The sequence below is a fragment of the Sapajus apella genome, unplaced genomic scaffold, assembly GCF_009761245.1.
Source record: "Sapajus apella isolate SASKATOON/1434 unplaced genomic scaffold, GSC_monkey_1.0 scaffold210, whole genome shotgun sequence".
Lineage (NCBI taxonomy): Eukaryota > Metazoa > Chordata > Mammalia > Primates > Cebidae > Sapajus > Sapajus apella.
In genome coordinates, this window is record NW_022437150.1 from 374,727 (window position 1) to 398,956 (window position 24,230).

Genomic DNA, 24,230 nt, shown 5'->3' on the forward strand with positions numbered 1-24,230 from the left:
AGAGCGAAATAGCAGAGTGCTGGCACTAGAATCCTTTAAACGTGGATTCAAATTCTGACGCCACCACTCTCCAGTTAGGACTCAGGGCAATTTATTTTTTAACCTCTCCAAACCTCTGTTTTCTCGTTTATGTAACGCAGGCTAATAACGTGGTGCCTATTTCGTAGGATGGTTTTGACTGCATGTGAGAACATTCTAAAGGCCTTTCCCTACCTTCCCCCTTGTCTGCTGTCACTCTGATCCACGTCAGACAACTGGGACTAATTAACCAACTTTCGCTTTTGTGAAGCATGGGTAAAGAAAAGTGAAGTTTAGGACTTGGGTAAAGGAGATTCTGAGATCCACTGAGGTGCTCATCCCAGAACTTTAACCTCACTTGGCGTCTGGCACATGGTGGGTGCTTGATAAGTACTTGAATGAATGAGGACGTACTTAGGAGGAAGGAATTACTGAATAAGACTAGAACAGAAGGGAGAGGATGAATCAGATTGATTAGCTACTTGACAAAAAAAGGCAAACCATTTTTCCTGTCAGAAATGTATGGTACATCTGCATATTTGAAGGGCTTGCCACTTACTAGAACTAGGAGGGAGATCTCAGAACAGACACCTCAACTAAAGAAGCTTTAATCTATTGATAGCGAATGTAACAATAGCAAGTAAATAAGACAGAATGTGATCAGTGCAAAATAGAATAATAGTCTTGAGAGAGAGTTATTAGAATAATAGACGAGGGTTTAGATTGAGTAGTGAGCAATGAAATAAGTTCTTTGACTTGGGAGTGCAAGGGAATTGTGACCGGGGTATGGAATAGTGAGAAGGTTATTCTGGAAGGCAAGTAAAGGCAGACAGGACACTAGTGGTAGAAACAAAGGAAAACAATTTTGTCTATCAACGTCCAACAATGGGGGAAGATTACATATGACATATGCTATTAAGGAATACCTTTCAATCGTTAAAATGACAAATAATCAGTGACAAAAGGACTGTCAGTACAATATATTTTCCATTTTTCTTGAAAAAATGCATATGTAGATGTAATTTGTGGGGTATTTGTGCAGGAAAAGGATGCACTCCAAACTTAACAGTGATTACTCCATGTCAAAAGTTGTGAAACTCTTACCCTACTTGCAAGGTAATAATTTAGCTTGCCATAGTTTTATGGATACTAAGAGAAGACACTGGACTCCTGTGTCAGAGACAGAAGACTTTATTATTCACAGGCATCATGAGTTTTATATTCCCTCGTTGCCAAAGCTTATGTTCCCAAAGCCCACAGCGGGGGCTAAGCTTGGCCTTCCTCTCCTAGCATGGAACAGTGGGTTTGTATCCTAGCAGAGGAATTCTAGGCTTAGGAAGCCCAAGAGTGAGCCTTGCCCCAGTGTGAGCCATTATCTTTATTATCCTGATCAGGAAACAAATGTGCTATAGAAGGAGATACAAACATCCTTGAAAAGCTAACCTGAAAGAAAAATCTACCATAAGACTAGAAGTAATTTGAGAGACCATTAAAGAACTGTCTCCCAACATTCTAGGTAAATACCATTTGAGGGTAGAGGTGTCAGCTTTTAAAAATTATATATAATTCTATATTGATTTTTATCATTTTTTTTTAATTTTTAAAAATACAAAAAATAAAAGGCAAGCAGAGAAATTTAAATTTTACTTACAGATAAGGAACCACCCAGGGTTAGTGATTGGGAGAATGATAATGATATTTAAGGACCACGTCTTGGATAGTTAGGAAGACTATCTCATAGTCACATAAGTATTGTGTTGCAATCACATAGGTGTGAGATAATTAGAACTCAGGATGCTGGTTACATTAATGGAGAAAAGTAACATTTCAAAGGAGAAATCTGGCTCTGATACTTTCTCCTTTATCTCATATTTCATTGGGTAAACCAAGGAAGCCTCTCAAGCCTGAATAACTTAGAAATTGGTGATATTATCAACCATTCTAATGGGTATGTGGTGGTAACTCATTGTGGTTTTAACTTTGCATTTCCCTGATGAATAATGATTACTTTTTAATGTACATACTGGCCATTCATTTATCTTTTGTAAAGAAAGTGTTCAAATCTTTTGCCTATTTATGTTGGATTATCTTATTCATTAAACTTCGGGAGTTCTTTATATGTTCTGGATACTAGTTCTTTGTCAGACAGATGTATTACAAATATTTTCCAGTGTGTAGCTTTTTCTTCACTTTCTTAATGGTGCTTTTTGATGAGATGATTTAAATTTTGATGAGAATTTAAATTTAAAAATTTGTAGTCAAATTTATTAATTTTATCTGTTGTAATCAGTGCCTGTGTGTCCAGTTGGAGGAAACTACCTATGGCTTGCCACTTTTACTTCCTATGTGTACACAACTTTGTACATAATATGTACAGTCATAGTTGTGTGCACATTGCTTTTGTACAACTACGTATCTGCACAACTTCAGATTTAAAATTTTGTTACTTATTTGTTTGTTTATGTTGAGACAGAGTCTTGCTCTACCCCTCGGGCTGGAGTGCAATGGCAGGATCTCGGCTCACTATAGCCTCTGCCTCCCAGGGTCATGTGATTCTCCCGCCTCAGCCTCTGGAGTAGGTGGGACTACTGGAGCCCGCCACCACACCCGACTAATTTTTCTATTTTTTGCAGAGATGGGGTTTTGCCATGTTGGCCGGGATGGTCTCAAACTCTTTAGCTCAGGTGATCCTCTCGCGGCTTCCCAAAGTGCTAGGATTACAGGTGTGAACCACTGCACTCAGCCAAAAAAAAAATTTTTTTTAATGTAAAAAAAGAAACTGAAAGAGTTCTAGTCTGACCCCAGTTACGTCCAGTTACCATCCCAGGTGGACGGCATCAGCTGTGAAATAAAGAGGAAAAATAAATACTTTGAAGGAGTTCAGAAGCACTGTAGCTTCCTTGTGTTTTTTATTTACTTGTTTTCATGTGATAATTAGATGACAAAACCCTTAAACCAAAACGACCTGGTCAGTACACAAAATACTGGGAAGTTAGTAATTGGGAGGGGTTAGAAACATTGGTGGTGGCTACCAGTAGGAGCAGATAAAGAGAGATATTAAGGTGAAAATTGGGGGAGCCCTGATAATAAATAGGTGGTCGGGAAAAGTGTTCAAGTAAATAAATACGTGGGACCTAAACAACAAAAAATAACACCTCCCACAACCTCCATCCCTGAAATCCTATTAGTCTCAAAAGTTAAAAGCTCTAATGCAACAGGTACCATGGCAAGTACCATGCCACAGAGATTTCACAAAACTATGAACTGTGAAGAGCAGGAATTCCTCACGAAGTTTGGAGTCTATGTGGGAGGTCTGGATATGTTTATGAGTCGAGAACAGTAAAGTACAGGGTACGTACAAACGCGAGTCGTTAGCATCCTAAGGATTCATGAAGTGCTCCTCCACCAACACCTGCCCAGCCGCCTGTTCACAGCTCCGGCCTTCTCACGTCGGATATCGGCCCCCAGGTGACCGTTACTATTGCCAGCAAACGCGCAGAGCTGCAGGGACACACAAGGCGGAGGGAACACCGAAGTCCGTTATTGCCCAGCACGTCCACTGCCCCAGCGACCGCGCAACCCTGAGGCATGCAGACGCGAGAGGAACCCTAGGCCCAGCACACCGCAGGTGAGGGGCGTGGTCCTCCGGTACCCTCAGTTGCCCGACCATAGAGCTTTTAGACCTCCAGGACTCCTAGAGAGCTTCCGGAAGTGCCTTTGGGGCAAGATGCATGCTGGCCGGTGTTGTGCCTCCGCTGATTTGGGAAGTTAGTGGCCGGAGGGGCAGGACCGAGTACAATTCTCGTCCCCTTTTCTCCCCGACCTCCTTCCCTGTCTGTTTACCTTTTGCAGCCTCCCTTGCCCACGCCGAGCCGCCTCTGCAGCTCACAGTGAGTACGGTCGGGCCCTGGGCCGGAGGAAAGTGGGTGCTTTGTGGCTGGATCAGGCCGCAGCCGAGGACGGGCCTGTGCGGTGGTCGGCGCCGGGGAACGGTTCTGACGCCTTAGTTGCGGGTGTAGGCAGAGTAAGTGCCCGCGAATTGCCCTCGAACTTTTTGCGAGGGAACACTTTTTATGAAGGTTAGCTTTGTTCATAGCTAATCGTTTTCTGGTATGATTTTGTAGTCGATCGTATTTATTTTAAAATGGGAAACTGCCCCCCATGTTATTTTTTATCCAACTATTTCCAGGGTCTCAATTGTTTTCACTTAGCACTATTTTGCGTTTCGGTCACAAAAAAATTCTCGTTTTTTAAGAAAGAGGTATTTTGCTTTTGGAAGCCGCAGTTATCCACAAAAATCCATTTTTGCTGTTTCTCTGCTTTCTTTAGTGTATTAAGAAACTGGTGGTGTATTGACTGGATAATTGTACAAAAGGTTGTTTTTTTTTTTTAAATATCGGTAATACAGAATTCAACATTATCAGAATGCCTATTTCATTTGTTAAAGCAAACTGAAAGCCAACGAGGAACTCTGGGAGGGGACCCATTTCCAAAACTCTGGTTAGTAATGAGTAATTTTTGTCAGGCTACTTTGACTGCCACCGCCACCTTTAAAAACGTTTCTGTTCTTATTAGTTCCGTTGAGTATATTTACGTAGCAGTCATTGTTTTAGCAAATGTATACATGTTTTGAATTTCAGTTGTGAAATGTAAAATGTCATAGATGTTAATTAAAACTTTCAGCTAATGCAATTTGAGATAACAATAAAGCATAGAAAATGTAAAAGGAAAATGTAAAAATCAGTCTATATTTAGTGCTTACCAACAATACAGACATGTATGTACAAAACTAAGAGGAAAGTACATAGTGGAGTAATTTTGCACTCATTTATTTGTAAGTTGTAATTCTCAAAAACTAGCTGATTAGAGAGGGAAAAGACTACAAAATGGAAAATTAGCCACTAAATAGAATAATCAAGATGGGCAATGGACAAGACCTGTTGGCTCATTTGGTATAAAAAATCAACAAACCTGAAAATTAGCTGCCTTTCATCAGTGTCGCTATTGAGACTTTAATGCCACGTCAACACTATAAAGTTCTTGAATGCTGCGCCTTTCACATTAAAATATTTTATAGCCTTCTGTACTGGTGAGCAATGGGATTGCACCTGTGAATAGACACTGCTCTCAAGCCTGAGCAACACAGACCCTGTCCCTAAATAATATTAATAATAATAATAAATATTTTATAGCCATTATGGATGAGGATTGCCCAGTAATGAATGGCTAGTTGTTCAGTAGTTAAAAATGAACCTTGGCTTAAAGGAGATTTGCAAGAAAGCATGGTAAGACTTTCACCATATAACATCACATTCTAAACAGTTAGAATTTATGTCCCATATAATGATCTTTAAGTTTTTAGCATTAAACCATGAGTAGCTATTTTAAGAAAATGTAAGTTTGTTTGTTAAATTGTAATTGATTTAAAAAATTATTTTAAAATGAACTAAGAATTTTAAAATAAATTATCTTAAATTATAATGTATTCAAACAGAAACAAATAGATAATTTGTTCAAACGAAATTGATTACCCTTTCTCAACAAAATTTCAGCATCCTCCTCAAATTCACTCTTCACCCAAATCTCACTATTCTAGCAAATTCCTCCACTCTTCTGTAAAGTCATCATCAGTGAACTTGACCCCTGATGTTAATTGCTATATTTAACTATATATTTTGCTCCTTAGTTCTTCTAATCTGTAGTTTACTCCCTATCCTGTTGTTTCTGGCCTTGTCTAGCTTTTAAAATAATTTTCAAATTCCCTTCCTTTTCTGTATGCACTCTCTAAATAGAATTTGTTCGTTTGTTTGTTTTTAACCTCCTGGCATTCTTGGATGGCCTTTGAGTCTATGAACTCTGCTGAAATTGTAAAATTTTGCGTCTATGAACATTTTGCTGGAAAGAAGTTCTGTGTTTTCTTTAGGTTGAAGAGTCTGTAAACCAACCGCCTCCCCCATCGCCTCCAAAAAAAACTGAAAAGATAAGCACTGCCTTGATGATCCATATTGAGAACTATAGGTACAGTAATCCGATTTTATTCCTAAGTACTTATTTTTTCTTTTCTTTGTGGACTGTAGGTCTCTGGTTTTATCTATGTTAGCACAGATGTTAGCATCTCATGCCAACTGGTTTTAGGTGTGCTACTTTTACTTAATGCTGTTCTTTATTCTCTATGGTGTTGCCTGAAATACAAAGATAATGGTCACCTCCACCAACAAACATTTCCACATTCTCACAATGCAGTAAGTCCTGTATTTGGACCATATAAAAAATGCTTTGGTAGGAATGACAAATGGCAGGGGAATGACAGAGAAGAACTCATCAAAAAGTTAATAGATAAATTACTGTTAACAGTTGAATGGTTTTAGCTAGACCAAGATTTATCAACCTTGGTATTGACACTTTGGGCCAAATAATAATTTGTGGTGTGGGCTGTGTTGAGCATTGTAGGATCCCTGGCCTGTATACACAAGATAATAGTAGCACCCCTTCCCTCCAAAGTCATGACAACCAAAATATTTACAGACATTACTAAAGGTCCCTGGGATGGGGGTAAGGATGATATTGCCATCAGTTTTGAACCACTGAGCTAGAGTAGAGAACTCTGTAGTCGAATGGAAGTATGAGAAAGCTACAGCCCAAAAGGCTTTATGAAAGTGAGTTTAAAGTAGTTAAAGCCAGGTAGGTTTACATTTATAAAGGGCCTTGCATACCGTGCTAAAAGAATTTGGTTCCCTGTTGAAGCATTGTCAGGAGGTGAGTCATATTACATGTTTTTTTTAAAAATCTCCTTGGCAGTTTAGGGCTACTGTAAAAAAAAAAAGTTTCACAAAATTGGTAGTTTAATACAATAGACACTTACTGTCTCATAAGTAGGGAGGCTAGATGTCCAAAATCAGCGTGTTGCCAGGGCCATGCTCTTCTAGCTTCTGGTTGTTACTGACAAACTTTGGCATTCCTTGGCTTGCAGCTGCATGACTCTATCTCTGCTTCTGTCGTCACTTAGCTCTCATTCATCTGTGTGTCTGTGTCTTCACATGATCTTCTCCTTTCTGAGAGTCTGTCTCTGTGTCATTTCGTCATTTCTCATTTTGAAAGTGTGCCATTCATACTGCTTTAATAGCCTGCCCATTCCAGTATAACTTCATCTTAACTTGATTACATCTACAAAGCCCATATTTCCAAATGAGGTCACATTCACAGGTACTGGAGGTTAGGACGTCAGCATATCTTTTTGGAGGACACATTTCAATCCACAGCAGACAACATTGTGGAACACGAATAGGAAAAAGCATAACCAAGGTTACCACTACAGTTCTAGGCAAGAGATGATGTCTATACCAAAGATAGAAATCATAAACCTGGCCGGGCACGGTGGCTCAAGCCTGTAATCCCAGCACTTTGGGAGGCCGAGGCGGGTGGATCACGAGGTCAAGAGATCGAGACCATCCTGGTCAACATGGTGAAACCCCGTCTCTACTAAAAATACAAAAAATTAGCTGGGCATGGTGGCGCGTGCCTGTAATCCCAGCTACTCAGGAGGCTGAGGCAGGAGAATTGCCTGAACCCAGGAGGCGGAGGTTGCAGTGAGCCGAGATCGCGCCATTGCACTCCAGCCTGGGTAACATGAGTGAAACTCTGTCTCAAAAAAGAAAAAAGAAATCATAAACCTATATTTCACAAAGAAATGGGATCATGGAGTTGAACTTTTTTTTGGATATCAGGTCTTGTTTGTAAACCTCACTCTTAGAAGAAATATAAACATATTCTGTGTTTGCTGTTGTAAATATGGCTAATGTTTTTTGATTCTATGAATAAGATAAAGATGGATCTTTGGCCATGGGAAAAATAAAATTAAGTTATGAAGTCAAAATTCCTTTGGAACTAATAAGTATACAGCTATAGGAAAAGTAACATTAAAGCAGTACGCATTTAAGTAACAGAGGTATAGAATGAGAGGAAAATACCTTCCAACTGGAGTCACCAGGAAAGGATTTTAAAGGCAATGGTATTTTATCTTGTCCTTTAAGAAGGTAGTGTTGGTACTGATGAAAGAAGTCAAAGAAGACTTCAGCGGAGAGACACATTGTGGTCGTGGAATGGAAAACTCAATATTGTTAAGATATCAGTTGTCCCTAAACTGACCTATGGATTCAGTACAATACAATTCAAGGATTTTTTTATAGAAATAAATATACTGATTCTAAAATATGTATCAATAGTCAACAGAACTAGAAAAGTCAAAATGATTTTGAAAACGAACAACAAAGTTGCAAGACTCACATCTACTTGATTTTAAGATTTTAAAAGTCACACAATCAAGACAGTTCTGTATTGGTGAAAGAATAGATGCATAGGTCAATGAAAAGAATAGAGATTCAAGAAATAGACCCTTATGTATACATACATAAAGTGAACTGATATTTGACAAATATAGAAAGTTACATAGCTAAAAGGAGAAACCTTAAAATGATCCTCCAGCCATACCTCAAATTCTATACAAAAAATTAACTCAAAATGGATCATAGGCATAAATGTAAAACCTAAAACTATAAAACTTTAGTAAAAAACAGGAGAAAATATTTGCGACCTTGGATTAAGCAAAGATTTCTTAGCTATGACACAAAAGCACAGTCTCTAAAAAAATATGAACTTTTGTTCTTCAAAAGGCCCTGTGAAAAGAGTGAAAAAGGGAATACTTACAAATTACGTATCTCATAAAGGACTTGTGTCCAGAGTATATAAGGAACTCTCAAAACTTAATTAAAAAAAAAAAAAAACTAATTTAAAAAATAGGCAAAAGTTTTGAACAAATACGTTACTAAAGAAGATATATAGACATTAAACACCTAAAAAGATGCTCAACATTATTGGTAGGGAAATACATACTAAAACCATATGAGATATTAAAACTGCAATGAGGTGCTGCTACACATACACCTCTTAGAATATCTAAAATTAAAAACAAAAACAATATAAAGTGCTGGTCAGAATGGTGAGCAACTGCAATACTCATATATGGATAGTGGAATGCAAAGTGCTTTGGAAAACGGTTTCACAATTTTTTATAAAGTTACACATGTATGTATTTTATGACAAAGCAATTTTACCTCTGAATATTTGCCCAAATAAAGTGAAAACTACATTCACACAAAAATTCATGTAGATGTTCATAGTGGCTTTATTCATATTAATAAAAAACAAAACAACTCAGATATTGCTCAACTGGGAAATGGAGAAGCATTTAAACATTCATCTACATAAGGAACAAACTGCTGCTACAGCGTTGATAAAAACAAGTGTATTATGCTGTGTAACAGATGCCAGACTCAAAAGACATACTGTATGATTTTATTTATGTGAGATTCTGGAAGTTCGTTTAGTGTGGTGGGAGTAGACTTTTGGGTTGTAGGTGTTGATAGGGCATTCAGGTTCCTTGGAGTGCTCCATAGAGAGTTCTTGAATTGGAGGTAAAGTCCATAGTAGAGGAAGTCAGCCTTGAGATAGGAGGAAAGATAGGGAGCACAGGTAGGATAAGGAATGTTAGGTGTAGAAGAACAGAGTGTTAGGAAAGTTTTTTGACAATACCTTGAATTAGATAGTATAGAAATTAGTCTCATATGTTAAGAGTAAGAGAAAGATTGAGAGCTGAAGTGTGTAGAAACAGTTTAGTACAGCTGGTGTAACAAAGGCTAAAAGGGGTTAAATGAGTATCCCTGAAGGCCAGCTGAGATTAAACACAGAATTTCAACTACATGGTTTCCTGACTTTGTTTAGCCATGTTCCATATCCCCAAACATGGTGATGAAGGCATAAGGAAGGGGTTTTTCTATGGATGGTTTGCATGACTAGCATGGCAGAAAGTTAAGGAGGTAAGTAGTTATTTCTGAAACAGAGGGGAGGATCATTTAATTGGCTGAGCCATGAAGTCCATGTCATGATAAGGAGCTTGTTAAGATACGATAGTAAGTTACAATGACTTTTGACTTGCCTTAACACTATTATATTTTCTTCATGAAGAAGTACCCTTAGAAAAGAGACCCTCAGAAGAGTCTTCTCTTAAGAAGATAAAGAAGGTAGTGGAAACGAGCATCCTGAGCTTTTCAGGCCCTAAATGGCTGAAGAATCAAGAAAACCTTCAGCCCCATCCCCACCAGACCAGACTCCTGAAGAGGATCTTGTAATCATCAAGGTAGAGGAGGATCATGGTTGGGACCAGGAATCTAGTCTGCATGAAAATAACCCTCCTGGCCAAGAACTATTCCGCCTGCGTTTCAGGCAGTTATGCTATCAGGAGACACTAGGACCCCGAGAAGCTCTGATCCAACTACGGGCACTTTGCCATCAGTGGCTGAGGCCAGATTTGAACACCAAGGAGCAGATCCTGGAGCTGCTGGTGCTGGAGCAGTTCTTGACCATCCTACCGGAAGAGCTCCAGACTCTGGTTAAGGAACATCAGCTAGAGAACGGAGAGGAGGTGGTGACCCTATTAGAGGATTTGGAAAGGCAGATTGATATACTAGGACGACCAGTAAGTAGAAGGAGGTGTGCATGCTGTGACTGTGGGAGTCCTGGAAGCTTGGTAGAGGGACATAGGCATGATAGTGGGAGAGGAAATGATTAGCATCAGTTTCTGTTTGATAAGGATGAAAATAGTTTTAGTGTAGTATGGCTTGTAGAGTTCTTTTTACTTTTGTAAAGAATATAAATTCTTTTTTTTGGCCATCATAACATCCCTACAACTGTGTTGTTCCTGTTTGCCAGATGGGAACTTGATGCATAGGGAGCTTAAGTTACCTTTTCAAGGGTACCCAAATAATTAAAGATAAATTTGAGAAATCAGGCTTTCTAGTTCCTTATTAAAGGATTTTTCTACTGCATAGCACTGGCTTTAAGTTTGTTTATTATTTTCCTCCATCCTCTGCTTTAGGAGCACAAAATATTGTTCTGTGTAGCAGGGAAGGCATCAGCAGAAATATTTTCCTTTAGTACTGAGCAAAAATGATGCCTTTCTTTCTGTGCTAGTCTACATATTTGTGTTCCTTACTGTCTCTATGAAGTAAGGGAGATTCTCCTACTTCATTCCCCAAGCATATATCCCTATAGAGGTGTTCTTGGTCCTCTTTCATTGTTCACTACATTTCTCAAAGGGATTCCTTATTATCCAAATGTCTGTTGTTTTTAGATGTCAGCTCGTGTACGTGGACATAGGGTACTCTGGGAGGAGGTAGTACATTCAGAATCTGCACCAGAGCTTCCAAGTACTCAGCTCCAATCTGAGGCAACCCAGCATAAATCTCCAGTGTCCCAAGGGTCACAAGAGAGAGGTGAGTAGCCAGATTTCATTGATGACAAGTGGGGAAAGTTGAAAGAAAAGAAGTCCATTTGGGATACCTATCTAGTTGTTGAAGAACCAAGAACTGAAATCCTGTTTACAGACCAGTCCCAATGTCTGTGTTTAAATGTTTAGGCTTCAAATATAGACTGTTCATCCTAGTGGCAAACTCATGAACAAATTAAAGAATTTGGGTATTTTTTATGTATTTACATACTTCTGTTACCCCAGTACATTTACAACATAGGCGTTTTTGAGTTTATGCTGATATTGTCATACCACTTTATTTGGAAATATTTCAGTATGTATTTCCTCCGACAAGAGCATTTCTTAGGTAACCTAAATAAATAAATTTCTAAATTTATCACAGTTAAGAAATAAAATATTGCAGCTGGGCACAGTGGCCCACACCTGTAATCCTAGCACTTTGGGAGGCTGAGGTCGTTGGATCACCTGAGGTCAGGAGTTCAAGACCAGCCTGGCCGTCATGGTGAAACCCCATCTTTAAAAAAAAAAAGAAGGAAAGAAATACAATATTGCTACAATACTAATAGTAGATCACAGTTCATATTTTGTCAGTTGCCCCAATTATGTTCTTTCTGGTCCAGAGTATAGTCCGATATTGCACTTGGCAGTTAGTTGTCATGTCTCTTTAGTCTTCTGTAATTTGGAATAGTTCCTTGGCCTTTCTTTTTTTGAAGAGTACAGGTGTGTTATGTTGTAGAATGGCTGCAATTTGGATTTGCGTGATGTTTGCTCATGTTTACAATGAGGTCGTATATATTTGGCAGGAACACCTCACTCTGCCAAGGATACATGACCTAAGTCTTAACAAGAGATGTTGTACTCCTTCTCAGATGTACAACAGGAATTTGTCCTATTATTGGTGGTGTTATCTTTGATGACTTGGTTAAGGTTATTCTTGCTCGGTTAATCATTGTATAGTTACTGTTTTTCCCTTTGTAACTAATAAGTAACTTTTAGAAGATACTCTTGAGAGTATGTAAATATCTTAGTCCTTATTAAACTTTTGTTACTAAAACACTGGTTTTAGTGTTCATTGGTGCTTCTTGACTGACTTAGTGATTACTAGAATGGTTATGAAATAGTGATTTCTTAATTCTGTCATTCCTTCTACATTTCTTTATTGTACAGAAGAGTGTTCTGTTCTCCCGATTTTATTATTTTTATTTATCAATATGGGCTCATAAAATCCTATTTATTCCATAAGTATTTTGTTACTGTCTTTATTTTGTTTTTGTTTTGTCTTTGAGACAGTCTCACTCTGCTATCCAGACTGGAGTGCAGTGGCACAATCTCGGCTCACTGCAGCCTCTGCCTCTCAGGTTCCAGCAATTCCTATGCCTTAGCCTCCGCAGTAGCTGGGATTACAGGTACATGCCACCACACCTGGCTAATTTTTGTATTTTAGTAGAAACAAAGTTGGCCAGGCTGGTCCCAAACTCCTAGCCTGAAGTGATCCTCCCACCTCAGCCTCCCAAAGTGTTGGGATAACAGGCATGAGCCACTGTGCCCGGCCAGTGTCTTTATTTTGATGCTAAATAATCTGAGATTTGGCCATAGAAGGCCCCTTCAGTCTGGCTCTTGTGTCCTCTTGATATTTTCCCATCATTTCTTAAATTTTTTTACTTTATTGCAGAATGAGATGTTCCAGTATCATCTTCCCCTGCATTTCATATGTTTTCATTTGTGTGATTTAGTGTAGTTTATATTTATGAATTTTTTATATTTCTAAAGAAACATTAAAACACTCTTAATAATTCTTGTCTGAAGTCCTAAAGCTTATTGCCTGAGATATAGTAATCTATATTTTAATAATAAGCTGTTTGATATCTGTAGAAAGCAAATACTGGAAGCCATAGTAGACATTTCAGAAAGGTAATGAATTAATAGAGATTAATTCTGATACTTAGTTTGCCAAGAGATCAGAACCTAAGGAAATACTGTATACAAGCACAAAGATAGAGGTAGTTTTGGGCCGGGTGTGGTGGTTGGATCACTTGAAGTCAGAAGTCAAGGCCAGACTGGCTAACATGGTGAAACCCCATTTCTACTAAAAATACAAAAAGTTAGTCAGATGTGGTGGTGTGCATCTGTAATCCCAGCTGCTCGGGAGGCTGAGGCAGGAGAATCACTTGAACCCAGAAGGTGTTGGTTGCAGTGAGCCGAGATCATGCCATTGCACTTCAGCTTGGGCAACAAGAGCAAAACTCTGTCAAAAAAAAAAAAAGTAGTAGTTTTGATGGTAGAGAAGAAACTGAAAAGCGATTCCTGTTAGGAAACCAGTATACTTTCTGTTTTTTAGTGGAACTTCAGTCTGACTTCAGGGACATCGGCATGAATATGCTTTGTGGGGCAACCATACATATAGGCCCAGAATCCAAGATATCAGTACTTCATGTGCAAAATTTTTGGCACACATGTATATCTGCTGAAATATAAATAATTTGGAATAGGTGAGTGCCAGCCCCCAAAACCACAGGACAGGGCTGGTCTCATTCATAGCTCCTTTCTCCTCTCAGCCATGTCTACTTCTCAGAGTCCTACTTCTTCCCAGAAAGGAAGTTCTGGAAACGAGGAAATGACAGCTACACTTCTCACAGCAGGATTCCAGGTGAGTTGTGCTCTTTCTCATTGAAACTCCATAGCTTTGCTTGGCAGTGTTTGTGGTGTCTGCCCTATATCTAGACTGTCTAGTTTGTAGCAGTACTTACTTGTCTCAAAAATTCTTTTGCCTAGGGACAGATTGATCCTGAATTTCCCCCAATAAATCTCATGCATTTTCCTCTTCTTCCTGGCTATTCAGATCCCTTTACATAGTACATTCCCAAGTCTTAATCCTTTCCCAATACTGATGGATCTCTCAAACTCTAGGTTTGAGCTGTGAAACACTCCAGTCCCCAAATGGGGATCTTGTTTTGTTTCAGACTTTGGAGAAGATTGAAGACATGGCTGTGTCCCTTATTCGAGAAGAGTGGCTTCTTGATCCATCACAGAAGGACCTGAGTAGAGATAACAGGCCAGAAAATTTCAGAAACATGTTCTCCCTGGGTAAGGAGAGCTGTCATTATTATTGTCCTGTTAGATTTTTTTGTTTTGTTTATTGTGTATGTGTATGGTAACTACAGCCTTTCTGAAAGACATAGTTGAGTTTAAACTCAGGATCCAACAGAGGGTTATAATGTTGAGATTTCTTGAAGTTTTACATGAAACCTCTGTTCTCCTGTCCAGAACTTTCTGACATTTTGTGCCTGGGTACTGGCATGTTTGCCATTGGGGAATTGACATCTTACAGATACTTTCTGAGTTCATACATTTCCTCTCCAAGTGTCATGGGAATCCTTCGTAGATTTTTCTAACATAAATTAATTGTATGTTCTCCTTTTGATGACTATTTAGGGGCATTTGCCCGTTTCTATCCTACTAATTAGTTCTTTTAGTAGTTCCATATTCCTTCTCACTCCCCAATTTCACCTGACTTCAGTTGATCCTTTCCTGATTTTCGTTCCCCTTCCAATAACTCTCTTTTTTTAATGGCACCTCTTTCCTAGTTGACTAACTCATATTAAGCAAAGTCACTATTAAGAAGCCATTTTGGAGATAGAAGTTTTGTGTTTACTTATAGGCGTTCTATGTGTACTTTCCTTTTTCCCTGTCTTCAGTTTCTCCTAGCATAAAGAGTAAGAAGTGACAGTGGCTTGATGTTTATTTTTTACGTTTTAATTTCAGGTGGTGAGACCAGGAGTGAGAACAGGGAATTGGCTTCAAAACAGGTAATATCCACTGGAATCCAGCCACATGGAGAGACAGCTGCCAAATGCAACGGGGATGTTATCGGGGGTCTTGAGCATGGAGAAGCCCGAGACCTTCTGGGCAGATTAGAGAGGCAGCGGGGAAATCCTACACAAGAGAGACGACACAAATGTGATGAATGTGGGAAGAGCTTTGCTCAGAGCTCAGGCCTTGTTCGCCACTGGAGAATCCACACTGGGGAGAAACCCTATCAGTGTAATGTGTGTGGTAAAGCCTTCAGTTACAGGTCAGCCCTTCTTTCACATCAGGATATCCATAACAAGGTAAAACGCTATCACTGTAAGGAGTGTGGTAAAGCCTTCAGTCAGAACACAGGCCTGATTCTGCACCAGAGAATCCACACTGGGGAGAAGCCGTATCAGTGCAATCAGTGTGGGAAGGCTTTCAGTCAGAGTGCAGGCCTTATTCTGCACCAGAGAATCCACAGTGGGGAGAGACCCTATGAATGTAATGAGTGTGGGAAAGCTTTCAGTCATAGCTCACACCTCATTGGACATCAGAGAATCCACACTGGGGAGAAGCCCTATGAGTGTGATGAGTGTGGGAAAACCTTCAGGCGGAGCTCACATCTTATTGGTCATCAGAGGAGCCACACTGGGGAGAAACCCTACAAATGCAATGAGTGTGGGAGGGCCTTCAGTCAGAAGTCAGGCCTTATTGAACATCAGAGAATCCACACTGGAGAAAGACCCTATAAATGTAAAGAATGTGGGAAAGCTTTCAATGGGAACACTGGTCTCATTCAACACCTGAGAATTCACACAGGGGAGAAGCCCTACCAATGTAATGAGTGTGGGAAAGCCTTTATTCAGAGGTCGAGTCTCATTCGACATCAGAGAATCCACAGTGGTGAAAAATCTGAATCTGTAGGAGTTTAGGAACAACTTCAGTTATCGTTTGAGCATTATTCAGCATTAGAGAAACCACACACTGGTGAGAGGTCTTTCAGTGTACTAAAAAGCAGAAAGGTCATTGCAACTTTAGTGCCAGAATCTATAGTGGTGGCAAAGTTAGAATAGCTTTTTAGTAATTTGGGCCCAGTGCCTTCATGAAGATTGATTAGCTTGACTGTCTTTGAAAGTATCTGATGGAGCTCCTGATGGCTTAATGTATCCTTTAGAAATTTAAAATAGCATTAGAGCAAGTTGCTTGTCATGGCTTGAGGCACTTAATTTTGTCTTTTGGGTGAGTAGCTATAGGATTGAGAGAGGCTGCTACTCCTAGTTCCTCTGCTTCTTCCTATCTTCTGTGATCCCCCTCCCATTTATTCCCTTGAAGGTGCCCTTGTATTCCTAATCTGATCTAAGAAGCTGCTCTAGAGTCAGAAGTAGCTTCTATGTGAAACTTATATTTGTATGTAGCTTTCTAGAAAAATTTTTACAGACACTTAATGTATTTATGCTGAAGTATGCATTTTTTTATTCTAAATTCCCTCTAGTCACTGGGAATTTGTATTCCCATGCAAACGCAGAATGCTATATTTTTAACAGCACTCATTTTTCTTCATATATGACCTTCACTGACTCCATTGAGTCACTAAGCATTCATGCATATCCTTCATCACCCCCAGTCCCGGTACCTGTGTCATCATAGGAAGTGGGTACACCAGTGATGGTTATGGGAGTTAATACAGAGAAAGAAGTGAGTGGAAACTCAGCCCAGCTGTTCTTGAGCTTGGATAGTTATACATTTTGGTGACTTACGACTCTCCTTCCACCTCCCCACTGTACACTGTGGTACAAATAGATGCTTGCACTATCCTAGTTATGGCATCAGATAGGAGAAGGAGACAGAGGTGCTTTAGGAAGACAAAACTCTTTACAAAGAATGTATACTCATCCTTTTTGGCCCATTACAGTACTGCTTTCTCAGGTTCTTATCAGCCTGTGCAAACTCCCTGACAAGATAGTCTGTCACTCCTGTCATTACCTTGCACCCACCTCTGTAGATGGCCTCAGCACCTCACTCATTATTCTCCATTTGTTTCTTGCCATTAGTTTATATGACTTTAATATCCACAGTGATAATCTAATACCTTACCTTACAGTTTTTCATTCTTTTGAACTCTGGTGCACTCCATCCGTAATCCATGTCTGTAATCTACCAACAAAGATATACTGTTAAACTCACTATCATCAGGTACTATATTTCATCTTTGAGGCTTTCACTATACCAAGGAATACTGTATAAAGTAATGAGACTTGTTTAAAGTAACATGCCAGAACTTACGCATCCAATGTGGGTTATCACTTGTTATTCCCAAGTACTGTTATTCCAGTAGTACTACTATATGCTTCCAAATGTTTGGAACACTCTTAGAATTCCCATTTAATAAACAATATGAGAAAACCTTCTGTTACACTTCATTTTAATCATTTGAGTAGCCACTGATTTACCAGAGTTGAAATTGAGTAATTTTTGGCTTACCAAAATTTACCTTCAAACTTAAAATTGATTCCATTAAACCTATTCAGAAGAAAATTATATAGGTTCTGGTGAAAAGTTCACGATTTCACCCTGTGACTGTCCTGAAAAGGAATAACAGTTAATCATATTATTTTTTATTGATGAGTCAGAAAAAGCAATGAAAATCTTTCCTCATAGAGGACCACCTTTTGAGTCATCAATTCTTTCCCTATAACTTTCCTTCTCTGCCTCACTAAAGCCCTTGACCACCAACATCATAGTTAATCTACATCAATTTCATTAAGCAGTTGGTGAATGAAGGCACCCATCATTTGTCACATTGGTTTTCAACAGTCCTTTTCATTGTCATTTATTTTCTTATCCTCCCGTCTCGTTTCTTTTTTTGATTTATAAGTTACCATTCCTAATTTCTTTGTACTTGAAATTTCAAGAAACCAAAAACAAGTAAGTCTGATTGTGTCTAGATCTTCACTCTCTGTTTTCAGTTGTGCCTTACGCTTTGTAAGATACCGATTCTTCCTGGGGCCAGTACTACCTTGTATGCAAATATTAAGTATGATGGCTTCATTGTCAGAGGGAAAATACGTGTGTGTGCACGTGTATGTACACACATACCTGCTGTACACTTGGGAATAGAGGAACAGTTCCCTTCTATTCCAATAAAAAGCCCTTTTAGCAAAGCAACATAATAACAAGATTGGGTGCATTCAGGGTGGTATGGCCATAGACCAGAACAACATATTGAAGTATGTACAGATGTACCAGCTAAAGTCTCTTTATGCATCAGTATTCAGAGTAATGTATAGCCAGATTACTTAAATCTCAGAATTACTAAGCATCTGGCATAAATTCAGAGAAAATAATATGACTGGAAAAATTAGTGTTATGTTGGGGTATGTGAAAAGACTGTGTCTTGAAAGAATTATCAAAGCTGATACAGCACATACATAACAATTAGCCAAATAGTATAACACAATAGAAAAAGGCTGTGGATTCTTTGAGGACATCAGCAGAAGTCATTCTTTGTCTCAAGTTCACACTGTTAGCGTAGAATATTGTTGACTAGACTATATGACATTTTGAGCGCTTAAAACTGTGAATGGCATGCATTAAGCTCCTTTATCCTACAGATTCTATCTTTATGTTCATCTGAAATGAATGGTTCATCAGTACTTTCTCCTCCCATCCTAAGCTTCTCATTTTAGGACCTAACATGATAAGGTGGTTCTTCCATAATTCTTAACGCCATCCAACATGGCCCTGGAAGAGGCATCTTAGGTTTCAGAGATTTTCTCCATGGGGCAACGTGCAGTACTAGAATGTGTGGTTGATTCCCATACAGAGCAGTTAACTTCACTCTTGGTTCTGAGTCTCCAGATAATAAACGCTGACATTTATTAAGCACTTAGTGTGTACCCAACCCTGTTACGCCTTTCTCAGGGTAATGATAGGTCTTTTCTCATGCTGCTAATAAAGACGTACCTGAGACTGGATAATTTATAAAGGAAAGAGGTTTAATGGACTCACGGTTCCACATGGCTGGGGAGGCCTCACAATCATGGCAGAAGGCAAGGAGGAGCAAATCATGTCTTACATGGATTGTAGCAGGCAAAGAGAGAACTTGTGCAGGGGAACTAAACTTCTCTTTATAAAACCATCAAATCCCATGAGACGTATTATCACAAGAACAGGGCAAGAAAGTTGCGCCCCCAAGATTCAGTTACCTCCCACTGGGTGCCTCCCATGACACATGGGAATTGTGGGAGCTACAATTCAAGAAGAGATTTGGATGGGGACCCAACCAAACCATATCAGTAGGTATTATTTTATCCCCCATTTTATAGATGAGGAAACGAAGGCTTAGAGAGTTGAATAAGTTGACGGATGTCACATAGCCAGTAAGTGATACAACAGATTCTGACCCACAGGGTTTGATTCTAGAGCCTATGCTCCTGACTACTGTGCTATGCTGTGTATGATGAACATGGTAATTCTAGCTAGCTGTTTAAAAACGCGTAGCCCGGCCGGGCGCGGTGGCTCAAGCCTGTAATCCCAGCACTTTGGGAGGCCGAGGCGGGTGGATCACGAGGTCAAGAGATCGAGACCATCCTGGTCAACACGGTGAAACCCCGTCTCTACTAAAACTACAAAAAATTAGCTGGGCATGGTGGCACGTGCCTGTAATCCCAGCTACTCAGGAGGCTGAGGCAGGAGAATTGCCTGAACCCAGGAGGCGGAGGTTGCGGTGAGCCGAGATCGCGCCATTGCACTCCAGCCTGGGTAACATGAGTGAAACTCCGTCTCAAAAAAAATAAAAATAAAAATACGTAGCCCTTGTTATGGGGGTTATGGGGAAGAGAATATGGAGTAGAGTGCAAATACGTTATAATCACTGGAAATTTGGTTGAAAATGCCCTTTTGGGTTATAATTATATCATCTTTAAGTGTTGATGCTTTTTAGTACTACAGAGTTAAATTGTGCAAATAAAACATTTAACAGAGTAACTGGGAGGATAAAGCAGTAATAAATTCAAATATATTTTTCTCTAAACTGCCTAAGGGGAGGTAGAATTGTGGAAGAAAATGAAATATCCACGTACCAGGCCAGGCAGATGGTCACTTAGGATGGCACTAGAAAATTCATCTATAGCATAAAATGTGAACTACTTTCAACCTCATTGCCTGTTTCCAACTACCATTCTGTTTCTCGTCTATTGCTCTATCATTCATGATTTTTCAAATATGTCTTCCATTTCTCAACCCCCCTTTTTCTCAACCCCCACTTTACGTTAATCTGTTCCTAAAACAACTTCTTACTGGCTTTTATACGTAGCATTCCAGTAAAACGTTCTTAGACTCACCTGTGGACAAATAGTAAGGCCTTTTTTTTTTTTTTTAAGTTCTTGTCCTTTTTGATCTAATTTATATTTTATATTGTCGGATCATCCCTCCTTTGGCTTGTATGATCCTTTTTCTCCAATATCTGGCTTTTTGTTTTAACTGATCTTTCCCATTCCCTCTTCTCCCCTTCTCTACTGAAAATACTCTCCCTGTCTTACTTTTGTTCACTTCATCTTCGTACTTTTCTTTTCTTTCCTTTATTTCTTTTGAGATGGAGTCTCACCCTGTTGCCCAGTCTGGAGTGCAGTGGTGCGATCTCTGCTCACTGCAACCTCCGCCTCCCGGGTTCAAGGGATTCTCCTGCCTCAGCTTCCCAAGTAGCTGGGATTACAGGCATGAACCGCCACACCTGGCTAATTTTTGTATTTTTAGTATAGACGGAGTTTTACCATGTTTCTCAGGCTGGTCCCAAACTCCTGAACTTGTGATTCACCCTCCTTGGCCTCCCAAAGAGCTGGGATTACAGGTGTGAGCCACCATGCCTGGCTCACTTCATTTTCTATACTCCTATGTATCCATTTTGATTGTTTTTTGTTTATACTTACTATTTGTATTCAAATGACTTCATTTTTCCCGCCCTGTGGGTCAGTTTGTGACTTTTGGAATTTTTCACAGGCACCTATACAACTTGATATTTGAAAATAGGGTTCATTATCATATACACCAAACCCCCATTTTCTTTTTAAATAGGCCTCATTGCCTAATGCCTTTGTCCTGAAAAGTGTCACCACCCTTCATATTTTTACCCCAACCTTGGAGTTACCTTTTTCTACTCTGCATTCTCCATGTCCAAAAACTTGCTGTCAGTCCAGTTGTTAATCGGTTTTGTCTTTGACGCTTGATCTCCCGTTTGCCTCATCTCTGTATAGCCTTTCATGTAGATAAGAAGCCCAGGTTACTGTAATTCTTTTTTTCCAATTTCTTTGCTCTCAGGATCCCCATCTTGTATAAAGTTTACAAGGTGATCCTCCTGAAACTCCATTTTTACAATATCTAATTTTCACTAAGTAACACTCAGTAGATAATTCCTGTCAAGCAGTGGTGTTCCAAATTATCCATTACCCCTGTGCTTAACAGTTGTCAGCCTTCATTACTCTTTAGCATATTCACCTTGATTCAACAGATTCAAACTTCCTACAGCCACTGATGATGGCTTACCAGCTCTTGCTTCTGTGCCTTTCTCATGCTGTTGTTTTTGCTTAGATTGGTCTTTGGTCCCAGCTATGTTCATCACTCCCTTCAAAGCATAGCTATCTTTATATCTTCTGAGTGAGCTCTCCCTGATTGGCATCACTCATGTGGTGACCTCCCTCATTCTGTGCTGCCTCAGCACTTATCTTTTGAGTTTGTACTGTCTCCATGCACTCACTAATATGTTGCTTTGTAATGATTTTCTAGCACTCTGTTACCATTTCGTATTTGTATTTATTTCCAAAATTAAATTGTAAGCTCCTTGAGGGCAGGAAAAATTATATTTGTATCTCTGCACCCCTTAGTGCCTAGTATAGTGCTGAGCACATAGTAGGCGTTTAATAAATGCTTGTTGAAGTATTGTGTGGATTATTTGTGGTGTTATCTACAGAAGTTTTTAAGCTGTTTTCAAGAATGTCTGTTACCACTTTGGGTGCTCAAAAATGTAACCTGTTTCCATATACTAGTATAGTATATCAGGATCTACCTGTACCTAAAAGTAAGGCCAAAAAATTTCAACTTTAGGAGAGTATGTGTGAAAAGCTGAAGCTCTCCATTTGGCTAGCCTTGTTTGTCAAGAAAGAAAATAAGAAGCACTAAAGACTATTGTGTTAAGGTTATAATTCCAAAGTGCTTGAGAATAGGTTTTGTGTATCAGATTAGTGGTTCTCTTTGGGAGAAATTTGGCAATGGCTGGGGACATTTTTGGTCATACCATTGGTGGGCAGCTGGGATGCTGCTGGCATCTAGTGGGTAGAGGCCAGGGATGCTGCCAAACATCATGTTTGCGGAGGACACCCCCGACCCACCCTGCCCCACAACAAAGAATTATCTGGCCCCCAATCCTTAACGCTGAGGTTTCAAGACTCAATATATTTAAGGTAAATAGGAGAAAGAGATACGAAGTACTGGCAATACAATTAGAAAAATTAGCTCTGCCTAGCTTTAAGAGAATCCTAAGTGTGTGCATATTTTGTGGTTTGTAAAACTATAAAATGAAAAGAAGCCTTAGTGTTTGGTGTTCACAGCAACATATGTCAGTGTTGATAAACCATAAAATTATTGATCATGTTTTAGGGTTGCTTTCAGCATCAGATCTGCCATCATCCCTATGCCAAATGTTTCGGCATACAAGTGTCACAGAAATACAATTCTAGTTTTAGTCTTCCACACCTTGGTTCATTATAGCATCAAAGGCGAAACACTGGGGGCTGTCTTTAGCAGAGGGACTGTAACATCAAAGATTCAGCCTTGAGAACAACATGACCCTCAGTTCCTTGGACAGCCACTAGGCTGGAATTACCAGCCCTCCAAGGAAACCACAAGCCAGAATATTGTCAGTTTGCCAAGTAAAACCATTCCAGTTTTACTTGTTTTAACATACTGTTTTAATCTTTTTTTGGAAGGCAAATATGTAGGAGGAAATGTGATTCCCAGGATTAAATCTTTAAAAAGCAGGCCTTTAGAAGCACTAGCTTCCATCTGCAGTTCAATGGCACTTTATTCAGCAGGTTTAGAAAGTTTCAGCACCTGGGTTCAGTGGTTCATGCTTGTAATCCCAGCACTTTGGTAGGATTGCTTAAGGCTATTCAAGAGCAGCCTGAGCTACAGCAAGACTGTACAAAAAAGTTCAAAAAATAAAATTAATAGGCTGTGGTGGTATGTGTCTGTAGTCCCAGCTACTCAAAAGGATACGGTGGGAGGATCTGTTGAGCCTGCAGTGAGCTATGATTGTGTGACTGTACTCCAGTGCCACTATGATTATGCCACTGGGCAACAGGTCTCAAGTTCAGCCCAAGTTAGAAAATCAGTTTAAATGTGTAATACACTAAAGAAATAACTGCTTGCTCTGTCGTATTTAGTTATTCATAGTCTAGAACGCTAGGCTTAGTGTTGCAATCCATTATTCTACAAATGGAGGCTCAAAGACGCCACTTGGTTAGGTTTCCTGGGGCTTTGCCCATTTCTTTTCTCCCCTAGTTATGCCTTCAGGTGTGATCCTTGTATATTCTTAATTCATGCTCTGCCATAAGGTGGATTCAAACTTTGTGCCTCCACGTGTAACGTTTCATTCTAGGAATTATTCCTTTTATATGCTTTATATCCAAACCATTATATTTACGGACCACAGTGTTTTGAGTTAGATTCTTTCATAAATAATTGAATATCCAGAGAGATTTTGCAGTATGGCAGTCATGTTTTGAAATTATTGCTCTTGGGTCTGGTGCTTTCGCTTTGAGAAAGCACACAAGATATAATGTGTTGGCTTTCAGATCGCTAATAACTAAGACCAGAGTTGTGTGGCCCCGTGTGCCGGTTTAGGGAATCCTGTAGGGCCCATACAAGATACTTCACCAGCTGCACTAACTAAATTCCAAGATTCCCGGGTGGTCCTGCCCTGGGTAAAACTCAGGAAGTAAAAGCAACCTTCGGGAGAGGTGAGGTAAGAAGTCAGAGTATTGCCCACGGCCTGGAGCAAACCGCTCCCAGTCTAGACCCTGCCACACCGCCGCCGGCGTAGGTG

The 24,230-nt window shown here is 39.6% G+C and overlaps 1 protein-coding gene across 7 annotated transcripts; it reads left to right on the forward strand.

Annotated features, from left to right (window-relative positions):
* Positions 1 to 2,750: 2,750 nt before the first annotated feature.
* Positions 2,751 to 18,463, forward strand: ZKSCAN8 (zinc finger with KRAB and SCAN domains 8). Of its 7 annotated transcripts, none has more exons than XM_032270391.1 (7): positions 3,717 to 6,036; positions 10,039 to 10,549; positions 11,204 to 11,345; positions 13,897 to 13,988; positions 14,302 to 14,425; positions 15,104 to 15,335; positions 15,672 to 18,463. In XM_032270391.1, the coding sequence occupies exons 2-7, from the start codon at positions 10,133 to 10,135 to the stop codon at positions 16,063 to 16,065; spliced, it is 1,401 nt and encodes a 466-aa protein (XP_032126282.1). In that variant the 5' UTR covers positions 3,717 to 6,036; positions 10,039 to 10,132; the 3' UTR covers positions 16,066 to 18,463. The 7 variants fall into 7 exon arrangements, with proteins under 7 accessions (XP_032126281.1, XP_032126282.1, XP_032126275.1 ...); XM_032270384.1 differs by having other exon boundaries at positions 3,717 to 3,908; positions 4,427 to 6,036; positions 15,104 to 18,463; XM_032270389.1 differs by having other exon boundaries at positions 3,717 to 3,908; positions 5,942 to 6,036; positions 15,104 to 18,463.
* Positions 18,464 to 24,230: the final 5,767 nt, after the last annotated feature.

Bases quoted from the DNA above. Each gene is read 5' to 3' on its own strand.
- ZKSCAN8 (XM_032270390.1), top strand. From the start codon at position 10,133: ATGGCTGAAGAATCAAGAAAACCTTCAGCCCCATCCCCACCAGACCAG. The intron at 11,346-13,896 runs GTGAGTAGCCAG...TTCTCCTCTCAG, and splicing joins CCAAGGGTCACAAGAGAGAG to CCATGTCTACTTCTCAGAGT. The intron at 13,989-14,301 runs GTGAGTTGTGCT...GTTTTGTTTCAG, and splicing joins TTCTCACAGCAGGATTCCAG to ACTTTGGAGAAGATTGAAGA.